The 24093-nt window shown below is 37.6% G+C and overlaps 1 protein-coding gene across 1 annotated transcript; it reads left to right on the top strand.

Annotated features, from left to right (window-relative positions):
• The first annotated feature begins 2587 nt into the window (after positions 1–2587).
• On the top strand, positions 2588–18874 carry LOC140240220 (sushi, von Willebrand factor type A, EGF and pentraxin domain-containing protein 1-like). The gene is made up of 10 exons (XM_072320013.1): positions 2588–2754; positions 4276–4391; positions 7676–7864; positions 9366–9614; positions 12457–12702; positions 13762–13962; positions 14350–14586; positions 16261–16572; positions 17170–17331; positions 18702–18874. Exons 1-10 carry the CDS (start codon positions 2588–2590, stop codon positions 18872–18874), a joined length of 2052 nt encoding a protein of 683 aa, XP_072176114.1.
• The last annotated feature ends 5219 nt before the right edge of the window (positions 18875–24093 follow it).

Here is a 24093-nt window from a genome sequence, read left to right as displayed (position 1 = left end):
TGAAATGGTTTGAGTCATGATCTTAACTTTGTGTGTGCGTGTGTGTGTGTGTGTGTGTGTTTATCTGTTTGGTTGAACGCATACATGTTTCACTCCATAAAAATGCTGATGTTACAGTAACTGAACACCAAAGAAAAAATGGGGAACTCACTCATCACGAGGAAACTGCATTACGGACGTCAAAAATTGGGCCATTTTGCAACTTTTCAATTCTGACATTACCTCATATTTGTAAGCACTGCGCCTCCATGTATACGATAATCATAACAAGTATGGTATCATTTTAAAGAGAATCAAACAATCTTTCTGTGGTACTAAGCACAAATGAATCATTTCTAAGAAAAGATGAGAAATGATTGATCAAACTCAGATTTCCAAACTTTTTTTGAAGGGTTTATATATATACGAATATTATTTGTTGCTTAATGTTCATACATCTTCTATGTTACTCTATAAAAATGTAACGTAATATTCTGTTCCATAGAGCCATGACAATCATCTTAGGTAGAATGAGTGCTTTATAAGAGTCTCTCTATTATTATTATTGTTATTATTATTATCATTATTATTATTATTATTATTATTATTATTATTATTATAATTATTATTATCATTATTATTATTATTATCATTACTATTATTATAATTATTATTATTATTATTACTATTATTATTATTATCATTATTATCATTATTATCCATGACCGCGACTACTTGTCGAGACACAATAAAGATTACTGAAATTCGATCATAATATTATTTGCATGTGCTTAGATTGGGTTCTTTGAGCAATGCATTCTGTGTCTCGCGTGGTGACCTGGCATCAATATTTCCTAAAAGACCCAATAGTGCCTCTCACCATAATTATGGATCACCAATCTCAAATTATATGTCATACCCTGATATAAAATATACATGAAATATTGACTAGGAATAATTCTGAACATTCCAAAAAAAAAAGGTGAATATTGCCAATTCAAGATATAATCTGCTTCCAAACAGGAATTTTTATGCGACAGTATTTATTTGGCTCATTACCAGTCCCCTTACAACAATTTTTTTTTTTCATCTCAACAGCAGTATTCAATGTTATAATACAAGAAACCAGCATTATTTTCATCCTCCCCTCTACCGAACCGAATTAGCCAAGTCAACAATTTTTTTATCAAGGTCCCATTTTGTGGAATACTTTACCAAATGAACTGAAAAACTGCAAATCATTGCAGCAGTTCAGAAACAACTTTAGACGTACTTTCCGTATTTAAAAGCAACATGGTTTTGTATATTCTGCCAGTATTTTACTTTTTACTCTTTTTCTTCTTCAGCCTGTTTTGATTGCGTACCATTTGTGTTCTATATATTTTGTACCCGTAAATTCTAAGTTGAGAAAGTGTTGTATTTACTTTGGGGTCTATTCCCAACAAGCCTGAAAGGCTTTATTGATCCCCCACAATGAATATGTTTATACTTTATGACTTGAAACTGTGATGATTGTTGTTTTTAATGTGGAAAATAAATGAAGCGGTATTATAAGCAATAAATTTCGCAGTGCTTTCTGCCCGCTTTATATAACATAAAATTATTGTCCCAAACAGTGCCCTCCTTTCGAGAAATTTACCTCACAATATGTGTCCTTCCATTGTTTAAAGGAGACATTCGGATGATTTTCAGACGTTTACATTTGAAAGACTATAAATAATAGTTAAACTGAGTAGAGTTTCAGAATTTATAGTGATTGGGATGAGGAACGGAAAGTTTTCAAAATTTATAACAAATTACAATGAACAAGGATAATGACATGGCAGCCTCACCATAAAAATAAATGAGTTGGGGCTGTCGACTTATGTACTACATGATGTGAAAGTATTAATTAATCGTTTGGAATGCCCCTTTAACACAGTAGAAAACAGAATGGTCTGATATATAGGAAAACATGTATTAAAGCTTCCTCCCCCCCCCCATCACCCCCGTGATAACATTGAACCCATGATCTGTATTTACAGTATGGCAGAACTATCCTTACGTGTTTCATCATCGACAGCATAATAAAAAAAAAAAAAAATGGATAGGTCTGCTTCTGAGGAGTCCTACAGTATATCCGTTTTCTCTAACAATCTCTAACCGATAGCCGACCCCAGTTCGAGGCAACCAATTTGCGGCCAGAACATTGCAGGTTTTCATTAAGACGTCGAACAGTGTGCAATGGTCCACTGACAACTGGCCGCCTTTCAAAATGTTGCATAATGTGATTTTGGGGTTCTAGCCACCGATTAGTTATCGATGGTTGCTAGTGAAAGAGTTCGGCGATCGACCAGTCCTCGCGTGTGTGTGATCGCGAACGTAGATCTATAGATGGACAATTTGTATTTGATAGGGTCCTACTCCTTCTAGATCAGTAGATGATGCATTTTCCCTCTCATTGTAGTTAATTGGGATTTAGGGATACTGATTAATTCAGAATTTCTAGTTTAATAATGGAAATACTATAGCTCCATGTTTCAATACATGTCCAATTGGGGGAAAACCTAAGCTAAGTTTTACTGGTGTTGTGATACAAATAACGATGATTATTGTATGATATGGACTAATGTTTTCTTTCCGTCGATTTCGCTGCTCCGTTATCCCAGATACATCTCCTCCTGGCTTCTACAATTGCCCACAGTCCCTCCCTCACCAGTACACCACCACATCAACCAAAGTGGTCACGTGGACAGAACCAACTTGCTACGATGACCGCGGCTCGTGCTCAGTTTCGTACGTGTATCTTTTTCTTTTTTTTTTTTATGCAGGCATCATGAAATTTTACACTCTCCCGAAATTGTGCAAAGATGGACATAAGATAAAGGAAATTTTAGAATTCAGCAGCTCTGAGCCTATAATAGGTTCTTGGTCATTCGTGAAAACATCGTATGACCATCGTAAGACTATGATTGAGCTCCTCATCATCCGGGATCAATGTCGTTGGCGGGAGCATAACTTTTGGTAGACCAACAAAATCACTGACTATGTTGGGAAAGTTCATTTTATGACAAAGTTTCAAATCTACTTGTTAGTAGTTTTTCCGTGCTCTTCGGTAGTCATCATATGACCTTAGGTATTTTCTTGGGCTTTTGATGGGTTGATAACCGAGTGTGACACCAACGTCGCACGTAATTCAAAATGTCATATTCGTATGATTCTGTCTCTTGTCAATTTTTAAACAGATAAAAGTGATAACAATGTCATATTTATGCCCTACGAAAACTAATAATATGTAGTCTATGTCGATGTCAAGTTGAATGTCTATTCAGATCGAAATTTGCGTCAGCCCTTTTACGGTAAAACCAGGGCAAGTAACAGAGACTGAGAAAATACAAAATAGGTGATCCGTCTGAGAAACCAGCAACAACGGTAGTATTTTGATATCTTCAAGAAAATAAAATAAAAACTCTTAACCTCTAATTCCTGTGCAAGTTCCGTAATTGTGTTTAAATATTGCCCATAATAATGAGACCAGAATTAGGGAACGTGAGCAGAAAAAAAAAAGAAATATCGAATAGTTACCCAGGTTTCTTGATGAATTATGTTATTCATAATACGCACACGCACACGCACAACGCACACGAACACACACACATATCAAGCATGGTAATGGCGTTGAGGAACCATTCTTTAATTGGTGAATGTAGACATTTAATTTGTTACTGGGTTAAGTAACACGAACGGGGTGGTACAAAATAAGTATTTTTCAAAAGAATATCAAGAATGAAAGTTATAAAATTCTAAACTTTCACACAAGTTGATATATAATGACTCGAGCACACATCGAAAGAGGCGGTGACAGCATCATCTTACCACTCTTTTATTGGTTTGTACAGAGATGTGATACTGACCAATCACATTTTTCATGTTTTTTTTTTTTTTGTCTATAATTCAACTTCAACTTTTTCATATAGGAACGAAAAGTTACAGGGCTGCAAAGTCCTCAGGACCGGCAGTTTTCTTTCGTTATATCGAAATTTCGCTAACACCGAACACATAAGCAATAAAAATATATGGAGAGTGTAAATTTTTCGCCTTGATTTTTACCTCGTTGTAACCGGAATTTCGTTGTAACCATGTTCGTTATAACAGGCGGAGTGCACTGTACTGATTATTGGTTGTTTTTATCTCTAACTCACATTTTAGAACTATTTTAAAGCACTAAAGCTGTTTTTTTTTTGTTTCATCTGCAAAAGGTATATATAACTGATCGACCTCATCAAAGCAGTTTCATTCATACATTTATTGTCATAGGCGAAGTGGACCTGCATCCGGATCACATTTTTCAGAAGGCTATCACGTGATCACTTACACAGCACGTGACAGCTCTGGAAACACGAGGACGTGCCAGATTACTTTCACCGTTGTAGGTGAGGTTCGCTTTTTTTTTTAATAATAATCTTTCATGACTTTCTTCCTTAATGTTTTGTAATCCATCCCATTTTCTGATGACTTTACTTCACCCTTTCGTACAGTTTCTTTCCACGCATTTTATATTATTTTGTTTTTAGAGCTGATACTCTAAAGTGAATTGTATTGAACAATTTATAATGAATGACAGCAGCATTAATATTTTAATTGTCATCTGCAACTTTATCCATTAAATTGGGAGCGCGACAGATGATTATTGTGTGTGTGTGTGTGTGTGTGTGTGTGTACTTACCCATGGTGGAAAACGAGGACACACACAAAACTTCACATTTAAACCGAGAAAACACAGAGAACCGAGGACGTCCTCGCTTTGCAGACCGTTCCAAACGGTGTGCTTCAGCATAGGGGTACATGTTTGTAGGTCCTCGATTAGCATTATTGTAATATGTCATCGGTTGGATGGTATACGAATGAGTGCTCGGTTGACAAGAATCCTACTTACACACAGGTCCACCATAGGTTTCCTCCATACACGCGTATGTGTGTGTGTGTGTGTGTGTGTGTGTGTGTGTGTTTTCGCTTTTTCGGCCAGCGCGGTCATTTGCTAAAGATTGCAAGTACCTTCGTTTTTTTAAATTAGAATTATCTTCCGAAATTCTCATGGAATTTTCACAAGGTCCCATGGTCAATTCATCAGGGCAGCAAGAACTATAATAGGAAATGAACGACAGTTGACACAAGAAAGCCCCATTTCATTTCATAGTACACATTATTTACATTATTCGTTTGCTGTTGATACGAGCAATTACACTGATTTCAACAAACTTCCTGATTGTTTATTATTTTCGTCAAAATAAAAATCGTTATGTTTCTTTATCCGAATTCATTGTTGCTTTTCGCACAAGTCAAAACGAATGTATTGCCTTATCAACGCTTATTTTAAGTTTTATTCATTAACAAAAATTTTTTCATTTCAAAATCTTCTTTTATTTAAATTGTAATGTGTTGTGTCAAAGTCTGCTTGTGCATGATTATCATCAATCTTATCTATCTCATATTGTGTTTTGTTTTGTTTTTGTCTTGTTTCATGTTTTGCTGTATTCTTTTTATTATCAAGCACTGGTCTCCTGCAAATCAATTTATTTCATTGTTGTTTTACACGTTGAAAGCATTCTTTTACCGCGTTGGAGAAGGATTGTTTAAAAGTCCTGTTTACCTTTGGGAGCAGTGATTTAAAAAAAAAAATGTTCAAGATATCACATTAGTTTGATGCATATTGTGTAGGTCTGTTGTATCACAAAAATCCTACCATATAATTTGTTGATTTTTTTTTTTTTTTGGCAATAAAGCCTAAAATATTAGGAGATATCAGTATTTTTCTCATTAAACCATAACCTTAGACGTTTCAGTCTGGAAATATTTTTATTATAACTATAGTTCACATTTTGTGTATTTAACAATACTTAACATTGATTATACTGATTCAAATTTTTACAGTGGTTGTTCCTATCCCCAACTCAATGCCCCAATGCTGGGTTTTTGTTTCTTCTGCAAATGGTAAATTATGCCTTTAAACTATCTCATTGATCAAAGAAATGACGTCAGTTAGACCTACATTTGGGGATTTGGCATCACAGATCCCTTGTCTGTGGAGCTATCAGCTATGACTGGCGAGTAAATACTCATCGCAAATGTTTGCTGATTTGCGCTATTTTGTTATCAGCTTTCCTTATACTTGATAACCAACATAAACCCCTCGGGATAGCCTAGTGACCTTCTCTTATCACCTTGGTTTCATACATGTTTCATATAAAAAATAACACAAAAAATATTACACGGTAACAATAACCCATTGTATAAGCTGGTGATAAGACACATTGCGATAGTAACTTCGAATATCGGAATGAATAACAATAAATGATTGTATGTTCCTGCACAACGTATACGTACACATAACATAACTTTCATGTCTTGACACTCAAGACAATATTCATAATTTATTATATTATATAAATATTGTCTTGAGTGTCAAGACATGAATGCGAATGAAAATAGTACGCCTAAGAACAATGTTTTATTCATAAGAAATATGGATGGAAGGTCCCCATAAGCAAAAGAGGAGGAATGATAATAATAATGATAATAAGGTCTTATTTACCCAGGATAGCCTCTTCAGTGTTGCCACTGCTCTACCAGAGGGTCCTGCCATTATTATTACCCCAGCGTTGCCAGGTACCCTGTGCACCTGGGTCGAGAGGGACATGGTGGGTAAAACATCTTGTCCAAGGACGTAAGCGCTGGGCGGGATTTGAATATTATGATATAATATACATAGGCCTATACAAGAAACTTGTATTTTTTATTTGAAGAGACGATAATGAAACAGAAAAAAAAATATTTGCATATTATTGGCATACTTAACTAAGAAAACAAATGGGCACTCTGATTCAGACGAGGAAAGAGGAAGAGGTTTAATCAAAGCAATGGAACTTAAATGACAAACACACGCGCACACAAACACAGCGCCATTTCTTCCAAATGAGTATAAGAAATAGCTAACAGTTTGACGTCAGTGCATTACTCGGTCGCCTTAACGGGGTCATCCCTCGAGCCCAGCTTCCACGAGTAATACTACCCGCGAGCTCGACTTTGAAAATATGAGATGAGATGAAAAAAAATGTTTTATAAGATGAAATTATATGTCTCTATCTTACGCTTTCCATTTAGTGGGTTGACCTGCCCATTTTCAACAAGTCCTCGTTAAAACGTGCTCCGAAAAATCCCAACCAGAAATGCATTAAATCATTTAACTTTTTTGTCCTTTTTAATGTTCTACAAGTAAACAAACACATCACAATAATGGTTCACATTTGAGTATTTCTCTTTTTTTTTTTAATCACATAGGCATACCCCGCTTCTCTTATTTGGTACCATTAAATCTCCTGGTCTTGTCTTTTATCCGTTCACCGTTTCTTTTTAACAAACACTGATTACTCGGGGCTTACAGCCAAACAAGCTTGCTTTCATGTTTAGGTCCCGTCATACATCTCTTTGTAGAGCCCCATTTCGATTTCGACCAGTTATCATTACTATCGGTGTGTTATTATCATGTATATTGTTTGTTTTTGCACATTGCTGACAAGGTAAAAGAACTTGTGCTATTATACCTGATGTAATATTCATATATGAGAAGTATGAAATAAATGAATTGAAATGAATTGCAAATTGAAATTGATAATTCTCTTTGGGGTTTTCCTTGCGTCCTTTCCGCTCACCCGCGCAGTGGTGAGGTGCAGCACAGCCGCTGCGCCCCAGCACGGGACGGTGTCCTGCTCCCACTCCACGTCCGTCGGGTCGGTGTGTACCTACAGTTGCGCCGTGGGCTTGACCCTTGAGGGCTCTACCCAGAGGACGTGTCAGTCTGTCAGCAGCAGCAGTGCCCAGTGGTCCGGTACGCAGCCCGTCTGCGCAGGTAACCATGGCAATCATCCTCACATCAAAGTTCAAAATTCAAATCAATTTTCATTTTCCATCAAATTATGCGATATTACACACAATGTATTCATAAAGAAGAACATATTATTAATATTTGTAATAATTGCAAAAACGTAAATCTTACATCATACTGAAGTAGCATGGTGTTCATTATAGTACATGATCTGACTCGTAATGCGCCTATAATAGTCTCATTGGTGACACAAATAATGTTCATCGTTAGCTATTATGATGCTGTTCTATTTCCTGCATATTCTGCTTAGCCTTTCTATAGTTACAGTGCATTCCCGTTATAACGGAGTTCTCGGGACTGGCGGTTCCATGACAATGCTCCTGCGCCAATTGCTCCCATAAAATACATTTATATCTGCACGCCAAGCCAAACAATTAATTCTACTTACAAAGTTAACCTATGACCCTAATCCTAATCCTCACATGAAACTAAACCTAAAACCCTTTCATAACCCTAACCAGTGCTAACCCTAAGTCCTTGGAGAAATGTTGTGTCATCGGGACCGGCAGTTGTTGTTCTTTTTTTTTATCGCTACATCGAAATTTCTTTAGAGACGAACCTGTACCTTTATTTCGTTGTAATGAGAATCTCGTTATAACGGGAGTGCACTGTTGGCCGTATCACCTAATTTCATGAACTAGAAAATGAGAGTAAATGAGAGGTTGTAGTGTAGAAAAACTGCCGACAATTAGACTTTTGATCTGTGATCGGCACTTCCTCATGGAATCTCGATATTGAATCAGTTATGTGTTCACTCCATCATGGGACTCGTTTTCTAGGCTGTATTGTTTGACAGTTTCCATGTTGTTGTCAGACTAATACTAACATATCACATAAAAATAATGATGAAAATACTGGCGTAACTTGACAGCCATTTCGTCATAGTTACGTTAGTACTTTAAGTAATACTTTATAGTGAGAGTTGTGTTTGTAACGATATTATCAATGCATGCGTACTTTAATCAATTTTCACAACTCTAATCTTATTTCTTCCACAGATATTCCGTGATTAAAGATTACATTTTCTTGTTCTTTCCACACTTTCTTTTTCAATTTCATCAAGAACTTAATGTTGATAGTTCAAGGATGCAATCATTACCTTCGTTGTCATAATTAGGGTACTATCACAATTTTCATTACAAGAGCAAGCCTTTAATGACTGCATGCAATTATTTTCATCACACCAACGCACTGTTTATGTCTCTTATCTCTTTCTCTCTGTCTCTCTATCTGTCTCTCTCTCGTCTTATAATTATTTCATCTTCCGTCAAAAGTCCGTCCTTTCTAACACATTATAATTATTGTAGCACTGAGTTTCTAACATTATCATCATCATCATTATCATCATCATCGTTCAAACATTGATTTCTGTTTTTAAACATCATTATCATTCTTTTTAGCTTTGATATTTATCATCATTCACACCACTGCTGACTTACACTAAATTCTAAATTTTCTAACATAGATAACTTCGCGCCTGTGATCACGCAATGCCCGGGAACCATCAACGCCGACCGCACCCAGCACTGGGGCGTGGAGGTCAGTTTCGTCGTCCCGACAGCATCGGACAACTTTGACGCGACTCTTCTCATAACCACGGAGCCTGCAGACCTGCGCTCCCCGTACAATTTCACAGCCGACACCGTTTGCAAGTATCACTTCCGGGATGACACCGGAAACTCTGCCACCTGCGTCTTCAACGTGTATCTGCACGGTATGTGTTGCAGGTGACACCCCCCATGTCGTCTCCCGCGAATTTTGGTTCTTTGACCCATATGAAGCTGATTTTACTATAACTCACATATGTCCCCCCACCCCCCCCCCCCAAATAATAAAAAAAAAAAAAATTACAACAGGACCCACTGCAACTTTAAAAATATGCAGTCTCAAAAATATCCAAGTGCTGGTAATAAACTTGGAAGAAACAGACCCATGACATGCTTTACAACGATCCAAATTTCTCTGTGACAACTTAAACAAATTGAATGGGGTTTTCTGCAAAATGTAGGTAAGATGTTATTTTAGACCCTGAAATGGCATCCAGACAGTTTAATCACATTGAAAGTTTCAATGCAGAAATCCGATTATAATATATATATATATATATATATATATATATATATATATATATATTCTTTATTTTTATATATATATATATTTTTTTTTTTGGGGGGGGGGGGGAGTATACTGTAAAGACACCTGCCCGAGAGCATTTGGGATTAGTCTCCAAAGCGTTCAGAGCTTCCATTCAAACCAGTGTGGTCTCTATTTCCTTTTACACTCTCCAAGAGAAGAAAGGAAATCGTATCCCTTGCAATAAATATAAGGAAGATTTTTTTTTTTCCACACAACGTTGAGGTCGATCTCTAACGCAGATACAGCCCGGCGGTTGCCGACTTACATTTAATTGGTGTGATGTGCCGGTCGATATCAAATCTGTCACGACTTTATCTGTATGATCGTCATATCCAATTGGCTATATTGGTCATCGAAGTTTTTAATGGACACTGGTGTCGAATTTTCATGTACAACTGAATGACACCATCTGCTTGTTTGTTTGAAGTCGACAGTGATGTTTTGATCGGTTAGTAGCTATTTTAGCATAAACATAATTGAAAACTTTACCAATGTTTACGGAACATTATTGTCATGTTACGATAATAATATTACAATGATATTTTTTCATTGTACATTGTGTTACAAGGGTTTATCATAGTGTAAGACCTGCTACCGAGGAAATGAATATGATCACGTGATTGCTGATCATTAATTTGGTAAGTTCTACCCATAAGACAATAATGTTTTGCGTGTAAACAATGGGTAAAGTTAGAAGGACGATATTCTAACTGTCTTTGCTAGAACTGTCATTGCTAGAAATCGTGGAAATTCATACCCGTATGTCCCCAAAAAAAATTACAACGGGGCCCTATGCAATGATATCTTTTAAAATATTGCATAAATCTAAATACAAATTCAGGGGTTTGAACTATAACTCATTGCCCACATCTTACAGAAAACCCCATTCGATTCGCTTCAGTGGTCAATTAGAAATGAGGACTTTTGAAGAGGATGTCGGGAATCTCTTTTGTCCAAGTTCTGTCTATTGTTCACACACAAAATCATCGAAGTGCTAAACTTGGAAGAATCAGACTCATGACATGCTTTACTACAATCCCCATTTCTCTGTGACCGCTTAACCAAATCGAATGGGGATTTCTGCAAAATAGAGCTAAGATGTTATATTTTAAGAACCTGAAGTAGCACTGAAAAAGAATAATCATATTGGATGTTATCAATGCGAAAATCTGATTGTAATTTTTGTGGGACATACTGCAGTATGTCCCTCAAAAATTGCAATCAAATTTTCGAATTGATAACATCCAAAATAATCGACCTGTCTAAGTGCTACTTCGGGTCCTTAAAACATAACATCTTAGCTCTAATTTGCAGAAAACCTCATTCAATTTGGTTAAGCGGTCACAGAGAAATGTAGATTGTTGTAAAGCATGTCATGAGTCTAATTTTCCAATTTTAGCAATTCAATGCTCTAGTGCGTGAATAATAGACAGAACTTGGACAAAAGAGATTCTCGACATCCTCTACAAAATTCTTCATTTCTCTTTGACCACTGAAGCAAATCGAATGGGGTTTTCTGTAAGATGTAGGCAATGAGTTATAGTTTCATACCCTGAATTTATATTTAGATTGATTTACTATTATTACAGATATCATTGCGGGGGGTCCCGTTGTAATTTTTTTTGGGACATACTAAATAAGCATCCGTGGGACCGCGTCTGACTTTGTTTCGGCATTCAAAACAGAACACTGCTACAACGACTGGCAAGAGTATTTCAAAGTCGTTGGATGCATCATTTGTTATAGCTTGTTTGTCTGTACCGTAACTCGATCTTCTGCGAGTAGTCATCTTTATGCTCTAAATAAATTATGGGTTCATCGTACTAGACCGACACCCACGAGTCATACAGCCCACGAGTTCGACACTGAAAACAGGTTCATGAGTCATACAGCTCACGAGTCACACAGTCCATGAGTTCGACACTAGGCAAATAAAGCCCATGACCTTGTTAGCTTAGTTTCGAACGAATGGGCTGTATGACTCGTGAGCTGTATAACTCATGGACTGTATGACTTGTGAGCTGTATGACTCGTGGGTGTCGGTCTCGTGACGTACACCCGTCAATATTCCCAACTCCACCACCCAGGTTCATCTTTCGTCTTTCATCCCAAGATCAGCCAGGTTGCGGAATAATCTCTCACCATCCTTGCATCCTGATATGTCTGATAATATGGTGTGTTTTAAGACAGCAGTAAATGCATATTTGTCGAATGAATGGCATCATTAACGGATAAGGTTTAATTTGTGTGTGTGTGTGTGTGTGATGTGTATGATATTAGGTTCTATCTTTCATCTTCACTTTTCATCTATTTGGTAGCCTCATTAATCCCAGAATCTGTCACTAAAAGAAAAAAAAAGTCTTCTCACTATAATAGTCTTTGCTCCTCCGTTCACATTGTGACATCTGATTACGTCACAGACTTGGTCGTCCCAGAGTTCCTCACCTGTCCTCCCAACCAGAACATGCGCACTAGCACCGAGATGACCCCGGTCACGTGGGACGAGCCGACCGTGCGGGATATTCCCGGCAACGAGGTGCGTGTCACGTGTAACTACGGCGGCAACAACGTCCAGCTGCCATGGGGCAGCAACCATGTGGTGTACACAGCGACCAACATGAAGAATAGCTTGAGTTCCATCTGCGACTTCACTGTCACGATCGAACGTAAGAAGCCCCCCCCCCTTTTTTTTTTCCTGAACGCCGGAAATAACTCTTAGATTTTTTTTATTGTTACTTTGAATGAAACCTAATAAATGGCCTATAACAATATAACATGGCCTTTGTTACTGAAAACTTTCATCGGTTGTGGATGACAATAAATTTAAAAGTTTCAGCTTCTACCAACCTTTAATTGTAGTGGGCAAGCTTTCGTCCTACTCCCGAGGACTTTCTCAAGCCTTATGCAGCGAGGTGTTGTCTTGCTGCCGTTGCCTGTCTTTGTTGATCACTGGACCATAGATGGGTGAGAGGGTGTAGCCAGAGTCTCTCTTGAGAGCTGGATTAATCCTTCTGATCCAAAGTAATTCTTTTATTTTTCTTTTCAACCAGTTGCTTTCAAAGTCAATGATAACAGCCTCATCCCATTCAATGTTATGCCCTGTATTGTAGACGTGTTCAGCTATCACCGAGTGTGATGGGTTGTTGAGCCTCAGTGCCCTTTTGTGTTCCTAGTAGTTCTGCTAGTTTCTCCGATGTAACAATCGTGGCAATCAGCACAAGTGATCTTATATACAATGCCTGACCTTGTTTGTTTCGGGGACTTTGTCTTTTGGGTGGACTATTCTACTTCTAAGGGTATTGGAGCTCTTAAATGCAATATCAATGAAACGTCCTTGTTGTAGAAACAAGGTCAGGACGAAAGCTTGCCCACTACAATATTAAAGGTTGGTAGAAGCTGAAACTTTTAAACATGGCCTTTGTTAATATCCAGTGGCGGTTGCAGGAATTCTTTAAAGGGGGGGGGGTGCGAAAATATTTCTTGTGCTACTTCCGGGTTTCATGGGCTTTCAGCGATTTTGTTTTCTTTGTATTTCTTTTTTTTTACAATTTTTTTTTTAAACGCAATTTGATTTATATATATATATATATATATGTTTTGTATACAATTAAAGAATGAATTGAACCGAGATGTAGTGATTGGACTCCATGGAGTCCAATCACTACCTCTTCAACCCTTGATTAATTATTATGTTTTGTTTTGTTCGGGGTTTTTTTCCCACCCAGCCATGCCTTGTATGAGCCTTCGCTCTCCTGCTCACGGGGCCTTATCTTGTGACAAGTGGGCGTACGGTCGCTACTGCAGCATGTCCTGCAACGAAGACTACGATATCCCAGTACCCAGCGGGTTCCAGCCCGCTACCGACATCTACACCTGTGGCTCGTCCGGACTGTGGAGTCCACATTCATACGTCCCCGACTGTTCCCGTAATTTATGCAGTTTTCATTTTCGTACAAGTTGTTCTTGTTAATGTTTTTCAATTAGAATAGCATCACCTGGATTTCAGTTTCTTATTATCCAAACTTTTTCCCCATAGTTGATTAATTGTAGTTAGTTTGTAAATTGGTATCTGTTTCATTTCCTCATGTTATAGGGAATATGTTTTGCAAATTCCTACATCCTGATTTATCGCCCCTCTAATAATGATAACAAAATATTCCGAGCTGTGGAGAAACAATGTAAGCTTGTACGTGAGTGTCCTGTAAGTTTTACGTATTTTGCGTGTATGTGTGTGTATGTGCAAAGCATACAAATGCGAATTTCTTTGTTGCCTTTGTGCTATGACTGTTTTCCTTTCCCCATGCCTGGGTCAGAGGTTCGAGACCCAACCAAGAGCAATCTCCCAACGGAGCTCCTCTACTACTCTGGTCAGTGCACCTCCCCGACCTCGAGAGAGGACATTGCCAAGTCTTTCATCGACGTCATCAGCAAATCCGATGAAGCCAAGAAAATCTGCGATGCTGACGACGGCTGTTCCGTCGAAAACGTAGACGTCGTGTGTGGCTGGCCAGCCAGGCGCCGTAAGAGGGCGCTTCTCGACCGCTCTACAGGTAAACCAATAAGCCAGTTCGTAGTTAGCTCATGGGCACATTAGTCCAAATGACCTTTCATTTATCTCTGTCAGTTAGGGGCACTTCACTCGTTTTGAAAACGACGTAATGCATAAGCTTTACGTAACGATTTATGGGATTCACCAATCCTGTTGAAACAAGAAATGAACTTGCATAGACCAGATGACCAGAATTATCATTCATTTAACATTTGGGAAAGCATCCATTTCATTATTTTGTATTGAATGTATTAACAATCTGTTTCTATTGATATTGCAAAATAACATTTTATACCGCTTTCAGTAACTCATACATTTTTGGCCCGCTCCTGGTCCGAGCTAAATTAGCCCGCGCCAAGCCGTAAAAATTGCGTTCAATAACCATAGCAGAGCCGCGCTACTTTTACGATGACCCATTCATAAACTCGGTAACGTAAGGGATAACTGCCAGGGTAACTGAACACGTTATGGACAGAGCGGAAGTGAATTTTTCGCGCGATATTTGACGTGCGTGCCGCGCACTTATGTGCTGAGCAGCGGAAGCTGTGACCTTTGACCGTGAAAGGAATTTTGGCAAGCGCTTGGCGCTGCTATCGTTATATTAGCCATGTCTACACCTATCCAAAAACTTGTAGTTATACTATTAAACTACGAGCGCAAAAATGCGTCCCCCTAACCACGACAAAACTTCGATGCCGTTCACACCTACATGCAGTTAGCAAAACCTCGAGGTAAAGATAACTACGATAGAAAATAAAGGGCGCCTAGTTTGCACATAGGGTTGCACACTATTGTGGAAAAAACTGAGCGTCGTGGTTAACAAAACTCCGTTCACATCTGTCATAGTTGAAGCGCGCTGCCACAGCGCGCTTAGACTACGCGCTTAAACCACGACAACACCCTAAGAAATCTTGTGGTGTTGTCGTGGTGTCTTCGCCTTAAGGTTTTGTCGTGGTTTTCTAAACTACATGCGTCTACATCTACGCTAACTTGGAGTTTAGTGCCTCGTAGTTTACAAAACCTCGAGGTTTAGAAAACCTTAAGGTAAAGGGACCTAGGTGTGAACCTCACTAATAATAAACTCCAGTCGATCAGCGCCAGGCCCGCGCCTGGTCCGCGCCTGGTGCTAGCTGCAGCAGCGCCAAAATAGTCCGCACCTGGCGCGGGCCACTTTGGCCCCCACCCATTCATAAATTCAAAATTTTCGACTTGGTCCGCTCCTGGTCCGAGCCAAGAGGGTTACTGAAAGGGGTATTAGTAAGGTGGATGTGCTGGCAAGCAGGAAATATTATAAGGATTGCATGAAAAATCATTACATCAAAGATGCTTATCCTGGCGAATTTAAAAACCAACAAGCCTGTTGGTACGGATTACATTTTTCTGCTCATGGGCAAAATGAAACTGCAAAATGGCTTATTCATCGGTATTATTTTTTTTTATTTGCGTTTCAAATTCAAACGTCATTACACTTTCGTCCTCTTTTCTTCTTCTTTCACTCAAGATTCATAGGCCATATTTCTTTCAATTTGGTCGTCATTCTCATGGCCTCTGAAATATTATTTTACAGAAGAACATTGCACAAAAGCGTCAAACACTATGATCAGTTTCATTTTCATCGTTAAACATTGAAAAAAAAAACCGATTTTATTGCATAATATTCTCTATGACATGGCAGACGGAAAAGCAACGCCGGATTTGGACCGCGTCTTCGATAATGTGACAACACAAGGATACCAGCCCATGCGGATAATGTTGAGCCTGGCGGCGAACGCAACAGGCCCAGGCGGCCAGAGCCGGGCACAAAAGAAGCTGACGAACTGGGCGCAATCCCTACTCGCTGGAATACTGGCTCCAGCCCGGGAAGGAATATCGATACTTCGTGAGAAGTTGGATCACGTGACCGACTCGGATTTTTTCATGCTCGTGGGGGATCCTGGGATAGAATGCGACGAGGGATATGTTCCTGACGGCAATAATCAGAAATGTGGTAAGGTCTTCTGTTATGTGTACGTCTGTGTGTGTTGTTGCCTCACCGTTTGTCAATGTGTTTTGTATGAGCTTATTGGACAGCTTTCGTATCAGTTTATTTGAAAAGAATTCAAGAAATGTTTAGTGGCTTTTTTATGATTCATTGTGACGAATCATAATATCTATGGATGACGATAAAGGCGACAACTAACCATTATTAGGTCTGTGTCTTATTTGATATTATAATGAAATAATTATCATTATATTCATCAACAAAATCATTTTCACATTTCAAGTTTGGTAAATCATCAATGTCTCTACCTTTGTAAGATGACTCGATTTCAGTCTGAAGATTTGGTCTGCCTTGACAACGAATAAGGTCTATCAAATGAATTTTAATTGTAGATATGAATCTTCCTTTCTCCTCGAGATTCGACCATTCTCAAATCGATCACCTGTGCTGAAGAGATGATTAATCGATGTGATTGCTATGAAGCACAGGTTAGCCCATCCATATTGTATCCATTATGGACTGTGTTTTGTTTTCCTGATGTACTGCTTGCACCGTGCTATGATAATAGTTTTGTGTCATATACGCTGCTTCCACCCCTGACAGTTGCCTGCGCGACCGGACACTATTACGACCCGCAGTCGAGATCGTGCAAGATGTGCGGCTACGGCTTCTACCAGGACGCTGATGCCCAGCTGACCTGTATGAGGTGTCCGGACGGACAATCGACACTGGAGAAGGGGAGCCCCGATATTGCCAGTTGCAGAGGTATGGCCGTTTGGTATTATGTTTAAAGGAAATTAAAGCCCAAATATAAACGTGGATTGAGTGAATGCAGCAATATACGTTTGTGAAAGTTTGAGGAAAATCAGACATTCGATTCAAATGTTATGAGATTTTAAAGTTTTGGAGCAGTCATCGTCAGCGACCGCAATTTGAAGAGGATATAATAGAATGAAAAATCAACATAAGATTATAGCATAATGAAAAAGCATTTGACTTACCTATTTCAGAAAACAGGGGGAATAATATTTCCCTTAACTTATGCCATTGTGCTGAACAAGTCGATGGAATTTGTATCTTTTTACGAAATATGAATATTGGGGAATCCTCCTCATCAACCAATCTTAATCACATCAATGCTATTTGTAATAACAACAATCAATGTACTAGAATTCACAAAATTCTTACATTCCAAAAAAGAAAATAATAAACAGTGAAGGACAGTTCAAAAGAGGAAAATATTCATGTTTCTATTCATATGAAAATGAAATTAATCCAAATTTGAGTGTAATTTGCAGATGACGATTAAATATGCCCCATTGGTACCCATTCAATCCATCATCCGCTTCTCTGAGAAAAAAGAAATGAGCATTTTCAATGGTATGAATAGTTATGCTGTAAAATCAAGTGACATGAATGGATTCACAGCTATGCAAAGTGCACAATCCACAAGTCCAAGACTCTTCAAATCGTATGTTATGCTCTTCTCCGACCGCAGAGAGATGGTTGTTAAACTATACAGGTTTGCTTTGTTCAAAAGATATCAAGTTTAAATATGCCGACATCGGCACGCGATGATCATGGATTGGATCTACAACACACTGCAGGCCCGTAACTAGGATTTTTATGGGAGGATTCAGAATCAGAAATAGGGGACCTTTTTATATCCACTTCCGGGTTTGATCAGCTGACAAGCAAAAACTAAACAAAACAAAAAACGAGCCAAAAAGCCACAAATCAAAACAAAAATAAAAACAAAAAAGCTCCCTCGTGCTTTTTTTTTTTAATTTCGTTTTTCGCGCCACTTCCGGGTTTCATCGGCTGGCAAGAAAAAAAAAAAGCTTCATTTTTTTTTTTTTTTGCCACTAGAATCGCCTTCTTTCATTTTTATTTCTTATTTCCTTTTAGTTCTTTAACCAATTTTAGCTGCTGGCTAATGGAGGGGGGGGGGGGGGTCGACTAAAATCCTCTGAACCCCCCCCCCCCCCTAGTTACGGGCCTGCATTGTGTACCCTCTCCATGACGTGTTTCAGCTCCATGATATGATTTAAGAGCTACGACACACTCTGACATGGTATAACAGTGTTAATAGTGCCTTACTCCTATAGATATCATATCTTTTCTGTGTCCCACAGATCAGTGTGAAAGGGGCTATTTCTCCACCACCGGCTTCTCGCCCTGCATCCAGTGTCCACCAGGCACGTTCCAACCGCTGATTGGTCAGTCGGAGTGTTTTGAGTGCCCGGTTGGTAGTCGTACGTGGACCCGGGGCGCCACTGACGTAGGACAGTGTGAAGAACTTGAATAAAATTTTGCAAAGATTCTAAGGCTTAACATATCAATTTTCAGCTACATTTTTCCTTTTTTGTTATGTTACTTTGATGAGTTTGCCATGCCTATTTTGTTACATTTCTAGTCAGTCATCTCCTTTTTACGCCAGACAGATGAATATTATAGTTGTTAAGAATACATTTTCAGCTTTAGTAAGTATGTGATAATGCATATGAATATTCATGTGAAACCTTCTCGGAGAGTCGGAGTATATCGACATAATTGATTTGATATGTAGTTCACGATAAAACGATTCTTCAACATGGCAATATACTCAGTAAAAGAAATAAAAGAAACACCACACGGAATCTAGCAACTCTTATGCCAAGGTATACAGAAAGCTGATAATGCTTGAAAGATGCAAAGATGACAACTTGACAGAGTTCTAAACTCAGTTAACAAATTTTATTCTTTTTAGCAATAACAAACTTTTGTTGACAGGCCAAATGTAATACAATATCAAACATTATCATGCACCTTGCGATATTTCGGATCAAAATCCAAACTTTGTTTTATGTTCATTTTCGTACGACAGAAATATGACGTATACGATCGAAGGCAGTTTTGGCAATGAATGAATAAATAAATAAATGAAGAAAATAGATACCTAAATAGATAAGTAAGTTAAAAAAAAATGAATTATTAGATATATAAATAGAGATAAAAGACGATTACCTTATCAAAAGAATTTAATCAAATGCTTATTTAAACACGGAAAATGGTAACACGCTTTTAGTCCTGTCCGTGCTAGTGAAACCATACTGATCTTAGGTTTATAGCAGGAATTCTGTTTAACACTATTTGACTTATTTTGCTTGCCAGTGTATAGGCAGTTTATACTCAGGTGTTCTGGTCTCAAAAAGACTGCATGAAAGATGAACAAAATTAATACAATAAAGAATTTTTAACAAAAGGCAATGAACGACAGGAAGAATTCCTTTGTTTCATCAGCTTGTGATGTTGCAATGATCATGTTCAAATTGTGAGCCCAACAAAGGTAAATGGAGTTACAGTGCGAACCCATTATAACGAACGCGGTTATGACGAAATTCCGGTTACCAAGAAATAAAAATCGAGGCCTCAACATTATCCTGTCTATTTTTTTTTTTTTTCATGTTTAGGTTTGTTTGGTTACAACGAAATTTCAATAGTACGACAGAAAATTGCCGATCCCGAGGACTTCGTTATAATGAGAGTCCGCTGTATGTAAATTTTAATAGCTTTATAATGAAGACAGAGATGCCGAGTGAGTAGAAATATCCATTGTTATTAGATATTCCGTTTCTGACAAACACACTGAACCTCATTTCCTACATCCAGTGATATAATATATTAAAACGAAAAATCAACACACCGCTCGACCAACTTCGAAATCATGCCTGCATTGATTTTTTCATCACTTTGAATTCACTTCATACTGGATATTGAATAAAGCTTGACTGAAAGTTCAGCAAATTTTGACCGTGTGCACATTGTTTTTGTTTTTTGTTTTGTTTTGTTTTGTTTTTGAGTAATCCCAATTCATGCACTTATCAAGTGATAATGCTCATATTGGAGTACATTGCAAAAGGATCTTGAATTTAGAAAAGCATGCAAGGTCCGATTATTGGGAACTAATTCTACTATCCATGACGTGGAATGTGGGATCGGCGTGGACAACCTTTCGAAAGTTGGCTACCATCTAACAAAGATCTTTGGCATCATAATCTGTATTCTCCACCACGCTTATGCTTCTTCTTCTTCTTCCTCTTCTTCTTCTTCTTCTTCTTCTTCTTCTTCTTCTTCTTCTTCTTCTTCTTCTTCTTTTTCTACTACTACTACTACTACTACTACTACTACTACTACTACTACTACTACTACTACTACTACTACTACCACCACTACTACTACGGTATTACTATCCATCATTTAATGCTACTATTACTACTATTACTAGCTACTATTACTACTACTACTACTACTACTACTACTACTACTACTTCTACTACTACTACTATACTTCTGTACTACTTCTACCACTACTTGCACTACTACTACTACTACTACTGCAACTACCTCTATTTTTACTGCTGCTATTGCTGCTGCTCTACGACTACTATACGACTGTTGTTGCGGCTAATAGGCTTACTACTACAATCTACCTCTATTACTATGTAACTTTCATCACCCTTACTTATACTTCTGTTACCATTGCTACTTCAAGTACGGTTAAGAATGAAACAAGAACAGTTATACTTGTGTGTTATGAAAAGTGAGGTAAAAGGGAAATACTAAGTAGTGAAATCAGTAATCCCAAGCCTGTCTGCCACGCATTTTACACAAGTGACTATGTTGATATAATTTGATTCAACGTACAACAGTTGATACGTTCGAAATATGTTTTTGTGCTAAATTTCAAACGTGCCATGAATTTTGATAGCTGTAATGTTCAGTGCAACTTCACATTAAACCAATTGAACCAAACCCGTTTTCCTTCAATATATGAAAGGGTCACACCAAGAACAAAGTAACACCCCGAGGTTGAGATGTCTATACATAGGACATCCATACAACACAAAATACTGTATCTATTAGACACAGTTTGGACGCAAGCGTCATTGCACCTAATCATAAACAACGCCATCTCTTCAAACGCGCGCCAGTTGTACAAGATTTTATTCCCCCCCCCCCCCCCGCCACTTTGAGCACACAGTGTGAAAACTTGTACACATTGTACTCTAGTATCAATACGCGTGAGACGGAGTCTGCTAGTTGCATGTGGCCAGCATACTTTGATGTAAAACAAAACAAAAACACAAACAAACAAACAAACAAACAAACAAAGCTTCTAAGTGATACTTCACTTGTTACATAGCAAAGGATATTTTTGTTTTATGATTGATAATATCATATAATATTTTCTCATCATTTTCTCAGTTTGTTTGTTTTTAAAGCAGCTGTAATTGCAACTATCTTTAACTTGAATGGAGCTGACTCATTTTGGGATCAAAATCTTTACGTACTTTACTCTTGCCAACCAAATAATCTTGGTGTTACAGTACATGCAGGTCTAGGCCTCTTCAGAAATCGAACGTCTGATATCTTGTCACTAACTGGCATCACGTCTTTTTGAATTTCACAACCGGGGAACGATTTAAATGAACTATTGCGTTTTCTGAAACTTGCTACTGTTACTATACTGTTACTGTTACAGATATACTTTTATTGCTATCGTTATTGTTGTTATTATTGTTATTACTGTTACAGCTATACTTTTATTGTTATTGTCATTGCTTTCATTATTGTTATTGCTGCTGTTATTGCTGTCACTGGAATGAATTACAGATCTACATCATTTTATAAACCTTAGGTTCTAAATAAAGTCAGAACAGATGAAATATTGATAATAATAGCATTTACCGACCTTCTAGAATAAACAAGTCACTTTTGCACCTTTACCAGTGTCACACTCTCTGGGAGCGCCTTTATTTGGGCAAACTTTGCACCTTTCAGACCAGTGTCACAATGGGGGCAGCATTAGAAATAAAACTTTTGCACCTGTCTGGTCTGAAAGGTGCAAAGTTGTACCCATAAACGGTGCAAAGTTGAACAGTTTTTGTTAAGAGTGTATATATAAAAAAAAAGTTTGACCGCAAAATGGGCTAAATGCAATTTATAACACTTTAAAGTCTGAAGTCCATTATCAGACAGAGCAAAATAAAGCTTTCTATAGAAATACCTCGCTTATTACATAACAAGGAATATTATGGAAGTAATGATTAAGATTTATCCCATAGATTCTCATTACTTTTGAAGGACTTTTTCAGCACTTTTAATTGCGAAAATTTCAGCGAGAATGGAAGTAACTCATTTTGCTATTAAATTTCATAAATATTATACGTGAGTTTTCACTCTGCCTACTATTTTTAGTTCGCATGTTATCAACTCACTTCATATGATGTTTGATCAGGGTCATCCGGTAAGTTTAGATTTAAGATGGAGGAAATTTTAGACTTTACTGGAAATTTTGAATCAAGATCAATATCATTTTTGCAGCTAGAAGCCAGACAATAGCTGGAATTAAAGTAGAAGATTTTTCCTATCACGCGTAAAATGCTATCGACAGTCCAGCTACATGTACAGTGCAGCCGGTTTGATTTATTGAAGATCCATTGTTCCGGTTTCCTTTTTTCAGTTCGTTGATAGTCGACGTTTGTATGACGCAAAAGCAAATGAGGCGAGATGTCTTCTAATGCGGTCATCATTGTGGCCCCAATTATGCATGAAAGCACACACGTAATAACAGACAACCTATAAATTATAAAATGAATAATGCCCAATTCAGGTCGTCCATCTCCCTTTGTTTGGACGCAAAAGAAAAGACAACTCCATTTTCATTGCTAAACACAGCATGATAGCCGGAGCTCATTAATCTATACTGTCCCTGCAAAAGGAGCGAGGGAGAGATTAAACTTATAATGACGTCCATGTGAACTCGAACTGTTTTTTTTTTTCCAATCCTCACAATATGGGATGAGGCTCAAATTTACAGCAATTACGACCACAGAATGAGAACTCAAAAGGAAGAGCAATTCGTCACAGTGTGCTAATGAACATTTTACGTCCATGACTATGTTCGCAATTAATTGCCACACTTGACTGGCTCCTCCGAGCACGTGACTTCGTAGTCAGCCGTCCTCCTCTTCATTTTTTAAACTTGTTTTATTTGGTGCTTTTTTCCGAAAGACACTTTTTTTTTATTTTTCTTTTCTCCCGAACAGCTTTCATAATGTTATTAACGTGCTTTTTTTCTATTTCCACTCATAGTTTCTTATCTCGCTCTTTTCTTTTTTTTTTTTTTTGATTGAAATAAGTTTTAATTTTTGTTTCTTTTTTGTTTTGTTTTTTATTTATATAGATAATGCAAAACGTTGATAACACAATGTGAGAATTCAATTGACTGGGATAATTTTTACGGAATAAGTCTCTCAAATTTGATAATAATAATAATAATAATAATAATAATAATAATAATAATAATAATAATAATAATAATAATAATAATAATAATAAGAATAATAATGATAATAATGATGATGATGATAATAATAATAATGAGGTCTTATTTACCCAGGGTAGCCTCTTCAGTGTTGTCATTGCTCTATCACAGGGCCATGCCATTGTTATTACCCTAGCATTGCCAGGTATATCACCTGG

Source organism: Diadema setosum, chromosome 16, assembly GCF_964275005.1.
Source record: "Diadema setosum chromosome 16, eeDiaSeto1, whole genome shotgun sequence".
Classification (NCBI taxonomy): Eukaryota; Metazoa; Echinodermata; class Echinoidea; order Diadematoida; family Diadematidae; genus Diadema; species Diadema setosum.
The sequence above is the reverse complement of the archived record's forward strand: the minus strand, read 5'-3'. Positions and strand labels throughout refer to the sequence as shown.

What these genes read in the sequence shown, in the direction of transcription:
- LOC140240220 (XM_072320013.1), top strand. Translation starts at nt 2,588, where the DNA reads ATGTTTTCTTTCCGTCGATTTCGCTGCTCCGTTATCCCAGATACATCT. An exon ending in CGCGGCTCGTGCTCAGTTTC is followed by an intron (nt 2,755 to 4,275) that starts GTACGTGTATCT and finishes TTATTGTCATAG; the next exon opens with GCGAAGTGGACCTGCATCCG. An exon ending in TACGCAGCCCGTCTGCGCAG is followed by an intron (nt 7,865 to 9,365) that starts GTAACCATGGCA and finishes TTTCTAACATAG; the next exon opens with ATAACTTCGCGCCTGTGATC.